Source organism: Anabrus simplex, chromosome 11, assembly GCF_040414725.1.
Source record: "Anabrus simplex isolate iqAnaSimp1 chromosome 11, ASM4041472v1, whole genome shotgun sequence".
Taxonomy (NCBI): domain Eukaryota; kingdom Metazoa; phylum Arthropoda; class Insecta; order Orthoptera; family Tettigoniidae; genus Anabrus; species Anabrus simplex.
Window position 1 is genome coordinate 25,224,942 of NC_090275.1, and position 17,082 is coordinate 25,242,023.

The following is a 17,082-nucleotide window of genomic DNA, read 5'->3' on the forward strand; positions in this document are numbered from 1 at the left end:
TTTAAATCCAAAGTGAATCCATGAAAATAAATTCATTTATATTTTAACCTCAAAGACAGGCTTCAGGAATAGAATCCTGCACAATGATAAGATGGTGCGGGCTGCAATCCGTATAAATATATGTGTCGACTGCTCAGCATAAGAGATCGTTTCAAAACTGATGAGGGAATGACATAATTAGTATATTGCGGAATTTGTTGTGAACGATAGGTTAGGCTACTGGGGAGGTTAGGCGCCAGCACATGTGCAGAAGGAATGGCAGTTCCTTGAAGTGACCCTCACATCACTTACAACAGAAAAATCACAAAAGCCCCACATTCCCTAGGTAAAGGATTGCATTCAATTATCATGTCACCATGAATTTCTTCTTCAGTTCTTTCTCTTTGCATCTCAACCCTGATTGCTCCTACTGCGCTTGTCGCTTTCATATGTTATCTTGACGCATTATGGGAAATCCGCCATATTAGTTGACGTAAGAGGTTGCTATGTGACGTCATCTTCGGACGCCTTCGGCTTTAGAAAACTGAATGTGATTGGTTGCGACTTCACCCGAACGGGTCAATGTCTGAAGCATCTAAAATTTTGTTGGTGAGGTGAATTTTGTCGTGGTTTTCATATAATGTAAGAGCCAGATAATTTATATGAAAAGGGTATCGATGCCCCTAGAAAAGTAAATATATACATTGTTATTATTGAGGACGAGTCTGGTGCATTTACATGAGCCTCAAACGTGTGAAAGAAGGATTATAGGAAGGACCTACACTGGCTGCCAGCCCCCGTTCGATGTTTGGTGTTGAAGGGTGTTCGCATGAAATGTGATAAATCTATGAAGTTCATGAACATTTACGAAATAATTCAGCACCGATAGAAATGAGTGGACGTCCAAGGACAACGTCCTTTGCTGAGGGTAACAAGCAACCTCCCAATCCTCCGTTAGGAGGCATGAAAATAAGTAGTAGTAAGTGCAGTTACTCAGCAGAGCTTCAGTAGCAGTGACGTCGGTTAGGCCTAATATGGGTTCAACATGGCTGCTGATAGTTTCTGCTTTTTATATTTTACCTTGTTATTCACAATTAAAGTTAGTATTACATAATAAAGGAATTATTTAATTGCATGAATGCTGATGTACTTGGCCCAGCTTGTGAATTAACAGTTGTGGACTGTTAACACTTGATCTCAAAGCCTAGCCCCACTTTCAGCATTCCTCAATCATTTCTTGTAAGGATGATAAATCCTGACCGACTTGCGGTTATAACGTAACATTTACTTGCCTTACTTAATTTGTCATTGGATTACATGCATTTATCCCATGGAATATGTGTGAATAGTCTTATATTGTATGATTATAATTTATACACCTGTGACATTGTTTAATTCCAAAATTTTGTGGTAGTTCATGACCTGTTCTTAAGAAAATAGGTGGAATTTCTGCCCACGAACTTAATTCACTTAATGACGATGGAAATATCAGCAGCCTTTTGACAGTTCAAATGAGATGTCAGAATGAAAGTTCTTTCACTGGTGTGGGTGTTGCATGCTGTGGCAGTTCATACAATTAGGCCTAACCGCATCTGATTCTGCTCACTATTTCTAAATTGCATGTCCCAATTTAAATTTAATGTAGACTCTAGTGTATTATAGTATATCATGATTTGATACTTAAAATGTTCACCTTTGTTAGGGGTAATTCAATTTTTGATTCTTTGCACTTTTCTGTTAGAAGAGTTGTTCCGTGATCGGTACAGTAATCAATAAATCATACTAGTCAAATGTGTGCAGTGAATTCAGATGTTTAAATAGTTGAGGGACTTTACTGAAAGAGCAAAGCCATTTCATTTAAAGAAAGACATGCAAGCTTGTTTTATGGAATTAGTCGAATTATCCCTGTTGCAAATTTATTTGCCAGGTTTGATAAGACTTGCTGTTGTTCATGATCACTTTCAATAGTCCACATTCTCTGCTCCCTGCTCTTACTACTGAAAAATTATTTAGTAGGGTTAGTTGTTTATAACACAGCAGTAGTTTCTTGACTAATTACTCACATTTGGTGTAGGAAACTATATTTGTGTTGAAATAGTAGGTTTTGTTTGACAAAGTATTGTTGGTTTTATAGATTTATACTAATTCATATAAATTTGTGGACTATTCTTTAATAGGGTAACTAGCTATGATATTTAACCTATAAAATTCCGTTGGACTGCGAGTGTTATTCTTTAGAATGGGAAGGGATGTGGGGCTCAGGTTTATAATACAAATATTTTTTAAATATTTCATTTGTCCATAATTTTGCTACTATAATTATTACTGTGCTTTATTATTTGCTGTCAATTAGACACATTATTTTACGTGGTGTTTTTGTGGAGAATTTCTTTTTTGTGGTTAACTCTTGCCATTTGTGCAATGTTATTCAGCGAGTTGGCCATGCAGTGCTCTGTCATTCCATTAAGATTAATTTTCCTGTGTAGAAAACGAAGTTCCTGAGAGCAAGATACACTTCTTATTCAAAAAGTTGCTATATTGGAAGTAAAGTTTCATCTCTATTATATTTAATTTTTGCTATATCTTGGAATAGAGATCTTTGCAAGATCATGGTAACTTGTTTGATCTTGCATTTTCTGTGCTATAGATGATGTAAAATCAGTTTTCTCATTCTAATAATCCCAAAGTTTGGTAAATAATTGTCTGTTAAAGCACAAGAATTTTCACTCTCAGAGAAAAATTTAGAATTTTTTTAATGATTTAGGCTACCATTTAATCCAAATATTATTACTCTAATACAGATGTCTTAATTGGAAATGTATCCTGATGTTGAGTTCCATTCACACTTTGTTCAGTTAGGTCTATTTGAAAGCAAAAAGCATTCAGTGTCAATTGTCACTGTTTTGGTTCGTAATCTCTTTAATGGTTATTTGCTATTTTGTCAAAAGGACTGAAGGTTAATACTACTACACTGTTTGATTTCCCTCAAAATTCTGTTGTTTTGTAAAAAGGTGTCTCATTTGTGCATTTTAATGCCTGTTCTTATGTTAAATAACTTACCTATTTAGATGAGGTGTGCACAGTGAACTGCAAAGATCTAACTTTGCTTAATGGCCTATATCGTAGCTTCAGTGTCCTTCTAGCTAGTTTAGAAGTTAGGTATTTGGAAAGAGAACTGGCTCCCTCGAAGAAAACATCAAGGGGGAAATGAGATTTTAAAAACAATTCATTGTTCAGTTATGAAAAGAGAGAAACCAGAGGCATTATATTGTATGACTGCATAGGCATATTTTTTAAAAATCAGACTAGAATGGCATCGTTTTATATATAATTTTCAGTATATTTTGTAGCTGCCTCTGTGGATCAGTGGTAGAGTGTCGGCCTTGTGATCCCAAGATAGCGGGTTCAAACCTGGCAGAGGTAGTCGGATTTTTGAAGGGCGGAAAAAAGGCCATTCGACCCTCCATGTCGTACGATGTTGGCATGTAAAAGATCTCTGGTGGCACATTTGGTGTTCACCGGACAAAATTCATTAAAATCTCAGCCATAGACGCCCAAGAGAGTTTCGGTTTACTTGGTCTGCTATCTAGTGGGCCTAGAGTAGAACGGAACGTCAAAATTGACGAGCAGACAGCCAGATGGCGTCAAATTGAAATGTCTGCACACGGTAGCTGAGGCCATACGATTATTATTATTAGGCCTATTATTATTATTATTATTATTATTATTAGTGTATTTTGTTAAGAGTAGGTTATTTTATTTTACATCCTGTATGGTTCACCATTTTCTCCTTTCTTCTTCTTAAGCCGCCGTCTCCAAACGGAAGTAGACGATCCACACGGCCAGCTCCGATCTTGACGTTGCAGCCATGCCATGTGGATTTATTGGAATATCTCTCAGGATCTTTAATGCAGTGGTTTCCCGTTGCCTTCTGCATCCTAATGCCGTTGACCAAACTGGTTCCTCCGCCTTTGGGAACAATTTCTTGTCCCCAGGACAATAGAGTGCCCTTACCCATACCCGCTCATCCACTCTCAAAGAGACTGTTGGCACTTGGTATAGGGGATCTCTTTATACCGGGAGATAATCGGTCTCTTCATTCGTTAGCCGACTACATATAAAATATTATTTTTGTATGCAGTCGTTGCCCCCTCTCTACCACGGGGAGGTGAATGTCAGGATTTCACCGTCATTGAAACAAGGACCAAATGGCATTTCCTTGTTTCTCTGGTTCTTTTCCTTTGGATGTCCTCAATTTCTTGACTAGTTATTCATTGAGCTCTGCAACATAAAGAATGTTTTCATTTTTGAAACTGCTTTGAGAACCCTGAATAGAAATCATTTCTACAACAGGAGAAATAGGAAAAACTATTTATGATTTAAATTAGGTAACATTTATACAAGAAATGTAAATTACAATTTAATAAAGACCAAGCTTGATAGCTGCAGTCGCTTAAGTGCGGACAGTATCCGGTATTCGGGAGACAGTGGGTTCGAACCCCGCTGTCGGCAGCCCTGAAGATGGTTTTCCGTGATTTCCCATTTTCACCCAGGCAAATGCTGGGGCTGTACCTTAATTAAGGCCACGGACGCTTCCTTCCCACTCCTAGCCCTTACCTGTCCCATCGTCGCCATAAGACATATCTGTGTCGGTGCAACGTAAAGCAACTTGCAAAAAAAAAAAAAAATTAATAAAGTGCTCTAGGTTAAAAATTTTCTACTGTTCCAATTTACCGATCTTTCAGTGTAGCCTATCTCTCTTACAAAGATGCCGTAGATTTTGATTGCAGACTTTATTCTTGCATGTGATGACTACAGTTGATATTTATAGGTAATGAATAGTGGGTTAGATTGTTGTGCTCAACAGACAAGTAGAAAAAGTATGAAAGACTTTTTAATGTATATATTTAGGAAGTCCAGTTTGCAATTATGTATCGGACAGTTTAATTCTTGAACTAATAGGAATTAATTACCATTTAAAGTCTATAAACAGAAATATTTTAAATGATTCCTTTTTTCTAAATATTTGTGATTAAATTTTAGTTCGTAAATACTTAACATTATATTTGATTTAGTATTATTTATTAAACTTAAATTATTGATGATTAATTTGGAGCTCAATACCATAGGCCTAAATTAGTATTCACGTTTGTGTAGTGGTCTGTGTAATAACTTAAGTATTGCAGAATTTTTTAATGCAGGCTAATGTCCTTATGCAGGTGTTTTTTTAAAAAGGTCTTCACGATTCTCTTCAGCATTTGCTCTCTTTCCCTGCAAGAACCCCAGCTAGTACAAGAAGTGAGAACTTCCTGTTAAAACTGTTTTCATAATTGACCCCTAAAACTTTCCCATAATTTCTTATTTAACTGAAGGACGCGTTAAATTGTTTCTTTTGTCTTGGTGTTACGTCATATATTGTATTCTTATTCACTTTGAGTTTTTAATGGATAGAAGAGAAACATGCTGTTGTATACTTGCAAAAGTTGAAGTAATTCTGAAAAATATTCTGGTTTTATGGCTGTAGTCTGACATTTTATTTAAAAATCAATACAAATTTTTGTCATATCTGCCTTGCCATGTCTGATTGTGATTGAATTTTGTTGTGCTGAATTCTCTGTGGTGTGAAAGGAATGTCCATAAATCTCAGATTGATATGTCGGTGAACAATACAAAGTTGGTTGCTTTAAAGATGTTAGTTTTTTCCTTCTGAAGGATGTGTGACAGGTTTCAAAATTAGATATGCTACTAACCTAATTTAGTTAGATAAGAACCCATTTTAAACCTCTTTCTATGGACATCCATACAGCATTCAACACAGCGCAGATTACTTTCTTTTAAAATGTGTGTTTAGTAGTCAAGCCAATAATTAATTCTCTCAAAACACTTGGAAATGTTGAAAAATTCTCAGGATTTATTCATTCTTTTGTAAATAAATCTCCAAATTTTCATATTTGGGTCAAATTAGTTCATTTGCTAACAAGGTTTTAACTTTGGAATGTTAGTTGTGTCGAGGACAGACACACCCTTTCGACTTGTCATTATTTTTGTTTTATCTTCATACAATAGTACTAGCGATGTCTTCAATGTATGCTACATTTGCACTTACATTTTGCAATATTCTAATGCCAATATTTTTGTTTGCATTCTACTTTCCCATAATATTATTTAAAAAAGTTACCTACTTACTTGTCATTGCTACTGGGGTGGTTCAGATGCAGCTGAAGGCTTGTGTGATGTTGCACGTTTCCCCACAGAATAGTTGAAAGTGAACTAGGTCAGTGTTTAAAACAAGACCTTGTTAGGCTTTCTAGCTCAGTTGAGTTGACATTAAAAAAAAAAAACCATGTCTTTTGAATGTTGTTTTTGATTGAAAAAAATTAAAATTGCTCGTCATACTTAACATTTGATAATTAATTTTTTAATTAATTTTTAGAGCTAATAGGTGGCATGTTATAAAGAAAGGCCCTGTATTAAGAATTGTTTACTACAATTTATTACAGAAAGAAGAATAGGGAAGAGGATAGTTCTGTAATTGTATAAATACGGAGAGAACATATTTTTAGGAAAAAGAAAAATCTGAACACTGTTCAATCTTGTGACCCTCTGACTGAGAGGCTCGGACGTTTGAGGCGCTGGTCTTCTGAGCCCAACTTGGCAGCTTCGATCCTGGCTCAGTCCGGTGGTATTTGAAGGTGTACCATGGCGTCTCCGAAAATCGTAAAAGGTTAGTTAGTGGGACGTAAAGCCAGTAACAATCATCTTGTGACCACGTTAGGCATTGCCATAAAAATAATAGTGCATGTTCTTTTCTGTAAAAAAAATGTCCATTTATTTTTATACCTGCTAAGGAAGCAGCAGGGAAATGTGTACACTCGTTTAAATTTGACATTTAGGGAATTCATTTCCCTAAGTGGAGTTCTATACCCGCTCCATCTTGATATTACGGCGTCACTGAAAAATGTATCGTAAGTCACACAAGTTTAATGGTTGTAGTGTTGGGAATTTTATGGCCTTTGCAGGATAAGTTCAACTGTGGAATGGGTGATGTGTCTAGCGTGTTTCGTGCATACGTGAGTTGATAGTGCTAGCAGTTTTCTGTAGCTTACGGTCCACGTACATTTTAGATGAATTCTGACGGTTGCGGTGGAATACGAATATAGTTCAACCAAAGGCAGAGCTGATCTAGGGAAAGAACAACAACCGAAGAAAAGCAACAGGAATGGTAAGAGAAAGAAACTCGCAGGCTACTTGCGCTATTTATGGGGTTACGGAGCCTACCAGTCTTCTAGTGCCATCTTGCGGTCGTGCAGCGAACCGTTTGCAACCGATCTCTCTGCTCGCTGGTTTGACGGAATTGCTCGGAAGGCTTGGGCCGTTTTTCTTATATTTGCGAATTTCTTTACCGGAACCTGGTTTTATAGTGATATATTTTAATCTCGGGTCGTTGTTTCTGTCGAATTTTCACTGATTACTTACGAGCTATTGTTTTAACGCTATTTTATTATTGGTAAATATGTAGTTTATTTGACGGGCATTTCTTATCGCTGCGAGAGGTATTAAATGGTGTACCAAGAGCGAGCTAAGAGTGATTTCATTTTTGACGTAATGAAACCATTGACCTTGACGATAAAGTCGCGACGAACAGTTCGCAGAGTGCCAATTTGGCAGCAACGTAAGATTAATAACCTAATTGTTTCTCTTCCTGAACTGCCTACATTCCGAGGTTAATGCAGGTCATGGTAGGATTGTCGTAGTAACCGTACATTTTAAGGATCCATCCATGCACTATTATTTTCTTTTTCTAGTATAATTCTGTACGTCATTATTCTTTCTTTCTTCGTTATGCCCATTCAAAGAATGCGTTTGAACTTGTTCGTTGGCCTGATGGTTTTCGCCTTCTTATCCTCCAAAAATCTCTTCATGAATGCACTGTGTTGCATCTTGCGTTCAGTGGACCACTTCCTACCAGTTTTCTTTTTAGACTTCTCCACAGATTTGTGCTTGGCTACTATTGCACCAAAAGCTCCACAATCTATGATGTCGCCTGTGATGTTCATTTCTTGGAGGTCGGCTTTAGTTTCTTCTAGCCAGTTTATTTTCACCTACTTTGAGTTGAATACTTTAAACTTTTGGTGAGTCTGTTGCTGTCCATTCAATAGATTATTATTATTATTATTATTATTATTATTATTATTATTATTATTATTATTATTATTATTATTATTATTATTATTATTCAACTTCCTCCAGTTATACATAGTTCATGTCCTTGATTCAGGTTGCATGATAGTTATTCCATACTTGTGTTCATTTGAATGTGAGGTAGTAGGCATTGCGACTTAACAGAATGGAAAGAGTGAAGTCCCAGTTAAGGTTAACCTACCAGATTTGTAAAATAAAAAGGTTGCTTTGTCTAAATCACCGAATTGTTCTTCTTGGTTGTTCACACTTCAGTATCAGTGACAGTTACTCGTATTATCTCATATCAAACAGTTTTTAGAAAAGGAATATATATTGTCCAGATGCTGCAGACCTACTGTAGTGGTATTATTTGTCTGTTTGGGCTGCTTATATTCATCTTATTACATATATCTTATAGACTTTTATTCCTTTCAGCATTCAGTCTGCAAGCCCCTGTGAATTTACTAATCCTCCTCCATTGCCTCACATGACCCCACCACCGAAGCCCATTTATGCGTACAACTTCATCCATCAAGGTCATTCCTAACTTAGTCTTTATTTCCTCATTCTGAGCACCCTCCTACCATTGTTCCCACCTAGTTGTACCAGCAGTCGTTCTCGCTACTTTCATGTCTGTTACTTCTAACTTATGAATAAGATATTCTGAGTCCACCCAGCTTTCACTCCATAAAGCTAAGTTGGTCTGAAAACAGACCGATATAAAGATAGTTTAGTCGGGGAGATGACTTCCTTCTTACAGAATACTGTTGTACGTAACTGTGTGCTCACAGCATTAGATCTATTGCACCTCGAATCAATCTCGCATATTATACTACCATCCTGGGAGAACACACATCCTAAATACTTGAAATTATCTACCTGTTCCAGCTTTGTATTCCTAATCTGACATTCAGTTCTGTTGGATTTCTTACCTACTGACATCAATTTAGTCTTAGAAAGGCTAATTTTCATACCATACTCATTGTATCTATTTTCAAGTTCCAAGATGTTAGACTGCAGGCTTTCGGCACAATCTGCCATTAAGACCAGGTCGTCGGCATAGGCCATACTGCTTACTACATTTTCACTTAACTGAATCCATCCCTGCCACTTAATACCTTTCAGCACATGTTCCATATAAACTATGAACAATAAAGGTGAAAGATTACAGCCTTGTCTGACCCCTGTAATTACCTTGAACCAAGAAGTCATTCTACTCTCAATTCTCACTGCAGCCCGAATACCTTTGGTTGATTTTAATTATCTACCCTTAATCCCATAGTCCCCCAGTACGGCGAACATCTTTTCCCTCGGTACTCTGTCATATGCCTTCTATAGATCTACGAAACATAAACATAACTGTCTGTTCCTCTTGTAGCATTTTTTCAGTTACCTGCCGCATACTGAAAATCTGATTCTGACAGCACCACTGTGGTGTGAATCCACACTAGTTTTCATTCAACTTCCTTTTAACCACTGATTGCACCCTCCCTTCCAAGATGCCCGAGTACACTTTCCCTGGTATACTGATTGAGATACCTCAATAGTTGTTGCAATCCTTCCTGTCCCCTTGCTTATAGATAGGTGCAATTACTGCTTTTGTCCAGTCTGAAGATACCTTACTAACACTCCATGCTAATCTTATTACTCTTTTATTACTTAAGAATTGATTAGGGGTAGTGAATTTTGGCATTTTGAAATAAGACGTGTAGCATTTTGATTTCGATATTTAGTCTTCTTCAATTTTTATCCGTTTGTAATTAGCGTTTTGAAGAAAAATGTAGAATTTGTGTTAATTTTGATATAAATAGGTGTTGATAATATTGTGAAACTAAAATAGCATTTGCATACTGCTACTAAAATAATGATGAAGTACCAGTGTAGGCTAATGAAATTTAGTTCAAAATGATATAGGCTAAAGAAGAACAAAAAATAAAGAAGACGTTTGTGATGATGAAAAATCACAGTAATAAGAAACTCCGAATCCTTGCCCCGAGATAGTGCAGCTCATTTCAGGCACACTCAATGGAGGGAAGCTGTATGTACCATTTTAACACCTACCAGCCCTCGTGCCATTATTTAATCCCTCTCAGTACTGAGAATCTAACCCAGGCCACCGAGGACGGCTACTAATACTGTTAACCGTTACGCTACGGAGGACATCAGAATAAGAATAAAAAGAAAAGTTACAAAATAAACTTCCATCATGTCATAAATTAGTGACAGTGTTGAAGGAAATCATAGGACATACCTGAAAATTTTGTTGTGTCGTTCGTGTTTCATCACTAACAATTGCGTGGTATTTATATCTACGCTATTGGTACGACCGCAAATAACTTGCGTAGCTGTTTTGGACAAACTGGTTATTTGAGCATCACAGCCAACGGTTGCTGGCAGTCCAAGGGGGCACAAACCCTTCCGTTTAAGAAAAATAAAAACCATAATCAAAGTTTTATTTTTTAAACCGTCAGGTTTCACTTTTATATCGTTAGGTTAGTATAAAGTTCGCATTTTCAGATAATTTTACATTTTATCGCGTTTTCAAAACGCTTTGAAGATGGTTTTCATGTCGCAAAGAATGAAAATACAAAAGTACCTGTGTACGTATTTCGCGTAGTATCGCTATTGCTAAAAATGGCCACCGATATCTCATTTTTTTAAAAATATTCTCTTACGTTCTTCATTGGGGTTTTAGTCAGTTTGCCATTTCTGAAACTTAAAGAATTGGCTAGGGAGCAGTGATTGAGGGAGAGGGGAATCCCAGTGACTACGAGACGCAACTTGCTAAATTTCCGTAACTGAGGAGTCGCTACTGAGATGGTCAAAAAGTATCTGTTTTCTAGTTTTGGTTTAGATCTTTTAAACTAGCTCTGTTTTATTCAGTTCCGAAAAAAATAATACTCTGAAAATACGAAGAGAGCAAAACGCATCCGGCTTACGTACAAAGGAGAACGTTATTTTTTATTTTCAAAGTAACCCTGGTCTCCAAATTCTGGTGGTTCATGGGGGCTTTCACTTATTTGTATGAAACGGAGTTGGTCTAGTGGTATGAAGACTGCTCTGATTCAATAATAAAATCCAGAACAAGTAATAATATACTAATATTAACATTTATTCCTTCGTTCAATGACTTTGCCACTAGTTTTTCGTCCACATAGAAATATCACATCCTGGTTAACGCATACGCGAGTTTCTCATTTAGATCAGTCAGCCCCACTGCGTAAAATAATCAGCTGCTTCTTCTTCTCGACATTTTCCGAATTTATTGGCTTCTTTTTCTCGACCTTTTTCAGATGTATTGGGATCGGCACTTCATATGTGTTTGGCTCAGTTGTACGGCCGGATACCTTTTCGGATGCCAACCCTGTATGAAAAATGTATTTTGTATTGTGTGTTTCTGTGGTGGTTGGCAATGTGCTGTGTTTTATGTAGATGAACAGATTTGTATTTAGGACGAATCCGAGTTTGCTCAAGAGTATTGATCTCGTTTCTCACCTAAAGTTTTACCTTAGCACAAAGTCCCCGCCCCTACCAGAATCGAACCCGGGGGCCCTATGATTCGAAGACAACGGCGATAACCATTCAGTTAAGTAGCTGGACGGAATGTTAGAAAACTTCCACCACAAAAGACATGCTACAGATTGACAGTATTTCAGGTCTGTGATATCCATAAGGCAACACCTCACCGATTGCAAGAATTGTATCGAACTATGAAAACGTGGATCGTAATTAAGTATTACATCTTATGTAACCACTGCTGCTACGTTCAGGGTGAATGACCTCACCAGTGGAAGTGAGCAGTTTTTTTTTTTTTTCGTGAAACTGAGCAGCAACATGTGATGCAGCAGGATAAGCTTGTTGTGCACGAACTCGAGTGCCCTTTTCAGTTTATTGAGTGATCACAGTTCTGTGGTATTGTCAAGATCTGTCGTGATCGCGACGAACTGGTATTTCTCTCTTTTCCTTTCCTTCATCCTGGTGGGGTCGCGGAGATGACAAACCGATGTAAGTTTACGCATCCTGGTGGAAATTAACTACGGAATCACTCGATGTTTGAAGTTACGTCACCGAATAAGTGTCCGACTCGTTGGCTCAGCGTACTGGCCTTCGGTTCATAGGGTCCCGGGTTCGATTTCCGGCCGGGTCGAGGATTTTAACCTTAATTGGTTAATTCCAATGGCTCGGGGACTGGGTGTGTATGTGTGGCGTATTCAACATTAGAAATCTTCCTAGGTAGGGCCCTCATCTTCACAGACATGCAGGACGCCTAATACGCCGTCTACTAGAAAAAGACCTGCACCAGGCCTCTCCGGAGTCCATACGCCGTTACTACCGAATAAGTAAGCTGCGTGGTTCTTGTCACGTAATTCAGAGCTTGCATTCAGGATACGGTAGGTTCGAACCCTCACCGTCGGCAGATCTGAAGATGGTTTTCTGTGGTTTCACGTTTCCACATCGGGCAAATGATGAGGCATTCTTAATTAAGGTCACGGCTGCTTTCTTTCCAGTTCTAGCACCTCCCCATTCTTGCGTCGCCCCTTAAAACCTGTGTTGGGGCCATGTTAAACAGCAAAAAGAATGTTAAAATATGACATTCCTTACACTGGAAGTTTGCTGCTTAAAATTAAACTGAAAGAACGTCATTTCTTTGTGGTAAGAATAAGGGAAGGGATGTACCAATATCGTGTCGTCTCCGAACTCACGAGTATCAAAATTCATGAATTCCAAGAAGAGGATTAGTAAGAGTAGGATTTTCTACCTGGGCCAGTCTTAAAACTCACGAGCAGGGCCAGTTCTTCTTTGATTGGATAAATGTCTACCGTACTGTTGATGTGACAATCGAGTGATTTTCAAATATAATTCAGTTATGTATCGTAGAATAATCGAATGCGTCATGAATGCTTGTAGTCGTGAGTTTTGATACTATTTGTTACTAATTTTAGCCCGTGATTTTTGAAACGTAACCACCAGTACTGCACCGACGACCTTCGAAATAAGATACTTTTTGTTTTGTTTTCGGTCATCAGTCCATAGACTGGTTTGATGTAGCCCTCCATCCCACACTATCCTGTGCTAACCTTTTCATTTTAAGAGAATCACTACGCTAATCTGATCTGTTTGTCATGTTCATGACGTCGTCTACCCGTGCCTTTCTTACTGCTAAGTCCCCGCCCCCCGGGGGGGGGGGGCGGGGGTGAAAACTTACGAGGGGAACCCGCCAAGTGTAACAACCCTATTTACCAGAAACTTCGCTCAGTAAAAGACGGGTGGAAATGAGCGAACACATGCTCCGGTTTATCCGTAGACTCTTGACCGTTTTGGAGAAAATTACGGTCGAAGTTTCCGGCGTGTTTTAGGTGCCTATTAGCGCGTGGCAAGTTCAACCGACGCGGTGGCGCAGTGGCTTTCGCCGCGGCTTCACACTTCTGCGCCCCTTGTTCAAATCCCGATGAATTGGTTCTTGTTTTGTTTCTTTTATTTACTTTTGTCCATTGACGATTACTACACGATTGGTTTTGTTCAATGTATTTTATTAAAACATCGTCCATGTTCTGTCTGGTAAATTAATTTTAAAACAGCAGTTGTTTGTGCAACACTTGTCCCGTTTCTCTACGGGTCGGGTATGAGGTGAGATGAATCTGTCGTGGTGGGTTTTATGACCGGATGCTCTTCCTGACGTCAACCTCATCAGAAGAGTTAATGATAAAATGAATGGCGTGATATGATTAGTAGCGGGAGAGGGTGAAACTCGGTGCCGGCACATAGCCTACACTTGTCGAATAACACCAAGGGTCTGCTCAGGGCTTAACGTCTCCATCTGACGGACGAATCACTATCAACAGTGTCATATGCCCTCACTCTGTATGAGCACTGCGGAGAGGTTTGGAATTGAATCCAGGCTTTTGGCACGTAATCTAGTGATTAGAAATTGTATATCACCTCCCCCACCCTGCCGGCCAACATTCTGGTAGTGAAAATATTTCGACCAACGGGATTCGAACCGGCTAACCACGGTGTCAGACCGTTTATACGTCAACGCTTTAACGATCATGACCACCAGGCGGGCTAATTTCAAAACAGCAGTAAATGAATAAAACAACTTAGCGTATTTGAAACTGTTTTGGGAAAGCAATTATCCGTTACGCGTAGTTTGTCGCAAATTTATTGCCAACACGTGGAATCTTCAGTAATATTAACGACGTTTTTCCCCCTGGGTGATACTCCCACCCAGAAATAACTGGCAAACCTACCTCCGCGTGATACTCGTGGTGTACGAAATATCTAGGTCTCGAAGTTCTACGATTGGCATCATCCAAGGGAAAGCACCGTATCTCCCTGAAGCGTTAATATAAGAATGAACTTACAAAACATTGTAATCCAGGAAAAGTAACATACTGCATATAATAAATACATAACAATTATTGTGAAATCCAGTAGCAAATTTACAATCAACAAATGCCCTTGCACCACTAACTTGATAAGAGACATTCGTGTAGTGATCGTCAGTGGACATAGGTAGACAAATCAAACAAATAACTCATTTAATTGGGGTTTGAACCCTGGGAACCAAAGCTCGAAGCCGCGTCGTTAGCCGCTGCGCCACCATGTCAGTTGAACTTTTTACGCGGCGCAATAAAAGGTACATGCAGCACGTCCAAAATTTCGACCGTCATTTTCCCGGAAACGGTCGAGTGTCTACGGATAAGCCGGAGCATGTGTTTCCTTATGTCCAGCCGTCTTTTACTGAGCGAAGTTTCTGGGAAATCGGGTGGTTCCCCTCGTTAGCTAAGTTCACCTCAAAAACTAACTGAACAAGTCCTGGGTGTCTCGACGTGCGTCTTATTAATTTAACTCTTCGTCTGGCCAAATTTCGACAAACCGGGCGAGTTGGCCGTGCGATTCGGGGCGTGCAGCTGTGAGCTCGCATCCGGGAGATAGTGGGTTCGAATCCCACTGTCGGCAACCTTGAAGATGGTTTTCCATGGTTTCCCATTTTCACACCAGGAAAATGCTGGGGCTGTACCTTAATTAAGGCCACGGCCGCTTCCTTCCCATTTCTAGGCCTTTTCTGTCCCCCATCTTCGCCATAAGACCTTTCCTTTGTTGCAAATGGAGCTAGAATATGGAATTCTCTCCCCCACAACATTGGAGCCATAAAATCCTTAAATTCCTTCAAGTTGTCTTGCCGTGAGCATCTCCTCGATGTGTGCCGCCAGGCTGAATGGATCTGGTAGAGTGAATGTGTGTATGAATGTACGTTTACTGTGCTTGTGGTATTTAGTGTCAATCAACTTTTAATTTGTGACGATAGTTTTAAGACATGACTAAGAATATTTATAGAGTTTATGTTATTTTGTTTCATATTTTGTTTCTTGTTTGTAATGGCAGTTTTAAGATAAGATTATGAATATTGCTCTCAGATGTACAATGTTAATGAAGTGTGGTTAAGTGTAAGAGAGGACCATGAGTCCTAACTTCGCCACTACAAATAAAGGCAAATATAATATATCTGTGTCGGTGCGACGTATAGCTAAAAAAATCGACAAATCGTTCTCTCACCAATTCGATTTACTATCTCGTCATTTGTGATCCGATCTACCTATATTTCGAGCATTCTTCTCTAACCCTTTGCAAAAGGGGCGTTAAACACATTTTTATTACAGTCAACTGTGTTGTACAGAAGATAAGTCAACTCTCGGACGAAACTATCTTTCAATCGGTCTGTTTTGAGACCGGCTTTGTTGTACAGAAGTGAAAGCTAGGTGGGCTCAGGAACTCTTTCATACATTAATGTGGCGAGAATGGTTGCTGGTACACATCAGTGAAAACAATGGCCGGAGGGTATTCGGAATGAGGAGGTAAAGACTAAGTTAGGATTGTAATCGATGTGACTCTAAACAAACTTCGATGGTGGGGTCATGTGATTCGAATGGAGCAGCGTAGGCTTTCCAGGAGATTAATGAATTTGGATATAGAGGCTAAGAGGGAGAGCTAGACAACGATGGTTAGGCTCTGTTTTTAATTGTTTAAAGCTGGGAGGTGGCCACAGAGCTTGGTTTCAAGCAGAGGATTGTGGAGACGCATAGTTAAATCACAGAAGCTTGTAGACTGAACGCTGAAAGGCATAACAACCTGTCTCTCTGTCAGGTCATCAGCCCAGAGGCTGGTTGGATCCCCAAATAGCACCACCAAAGGCTATGCAGTTATAGGGAAACTGCAAAAACCAATGGCAGAGCCCAAATGAGGCATACTAGGCAAGATGAGGAGTGAGGTAGTTTGCCATTGCTTTCCTCACTGTACCAGAAAGTGCTACTGCAGCACGACTGATCCTATGAGCAACACCTTTCGTAACACTCAGACACTATACTAGACTTAAATAAAGTTGGCGTCTGACAGGTAAGGTTGGAGGGAGGATCACTGCACGTGCCATTTCACGATGTTGCCACATTCCAGCATTCCTTTCTACATACTCTTACCCCTCGCTTCCGGCTCACTTGTTCCCTCCTTCATTCTGACCGCTGTGATCTGTTGTAGACTACCTGGCCAGGCGGTGTCGTCCCATTTGCGATCACTCTTATACAAACAATCAGGTTCTTATCAGTGACAGTGACAGGTTTGGCAACTCCCAGCAAGGCGAGCTGCCCTGGAGTTTTATCTCCATGGCAACCGCAGTCGCCCCACCCTCGTTTCCATGGCAACCACACAGCCACTCCCTTTATCCCGCCTCGGCAGGCAGTAAACGGACCTCCCTCTAAGAAATGTCAGACGCCAACTCTTATTATTAGCAGTATAGTTGTGCTCCAACTGTCATTACTCAGCACCACCCATACCCCAGCAGCTTCCATATTGTCACAGCCATGGATGAGACTGGGACTTCGGTGGAAGCTACACTTTGCTCTGGCCTGTGCCAAGAGATGGATA

General features: G+C 39.4%; 1 protein-coding gene across 3 annotated transcripts in view; it reads left to right on the forward strand.

Annotated features, from left to right (window-relative positions):
• The first annotated feature begins 562 nt into the window (after positions 1 to 562).
• Positions 563 to 17,082, forward strand: part of LOC136883358 (glycogen synthase kinase-3 beta) — a 480,420-nt gene continuing 463,900 nt past the window's right edge. For 2 of the 3 annotated variants that reach the window (XM_067155618.2, XM_067155620.2), the window contains exon 1: positions 563 to 958. In XM_067155618.2, the coding sequence (XP_067011719.1) occupies positions 871 to 958 (88 nt within the window). In that variant the 5' untranslated portion in view covers positions 563 to 870. The remainder of the gene's footprint in view (positions 959 to 17,082) is intronic. The other variant, XM_067155619.2, reaches the window with a different exon arrangement.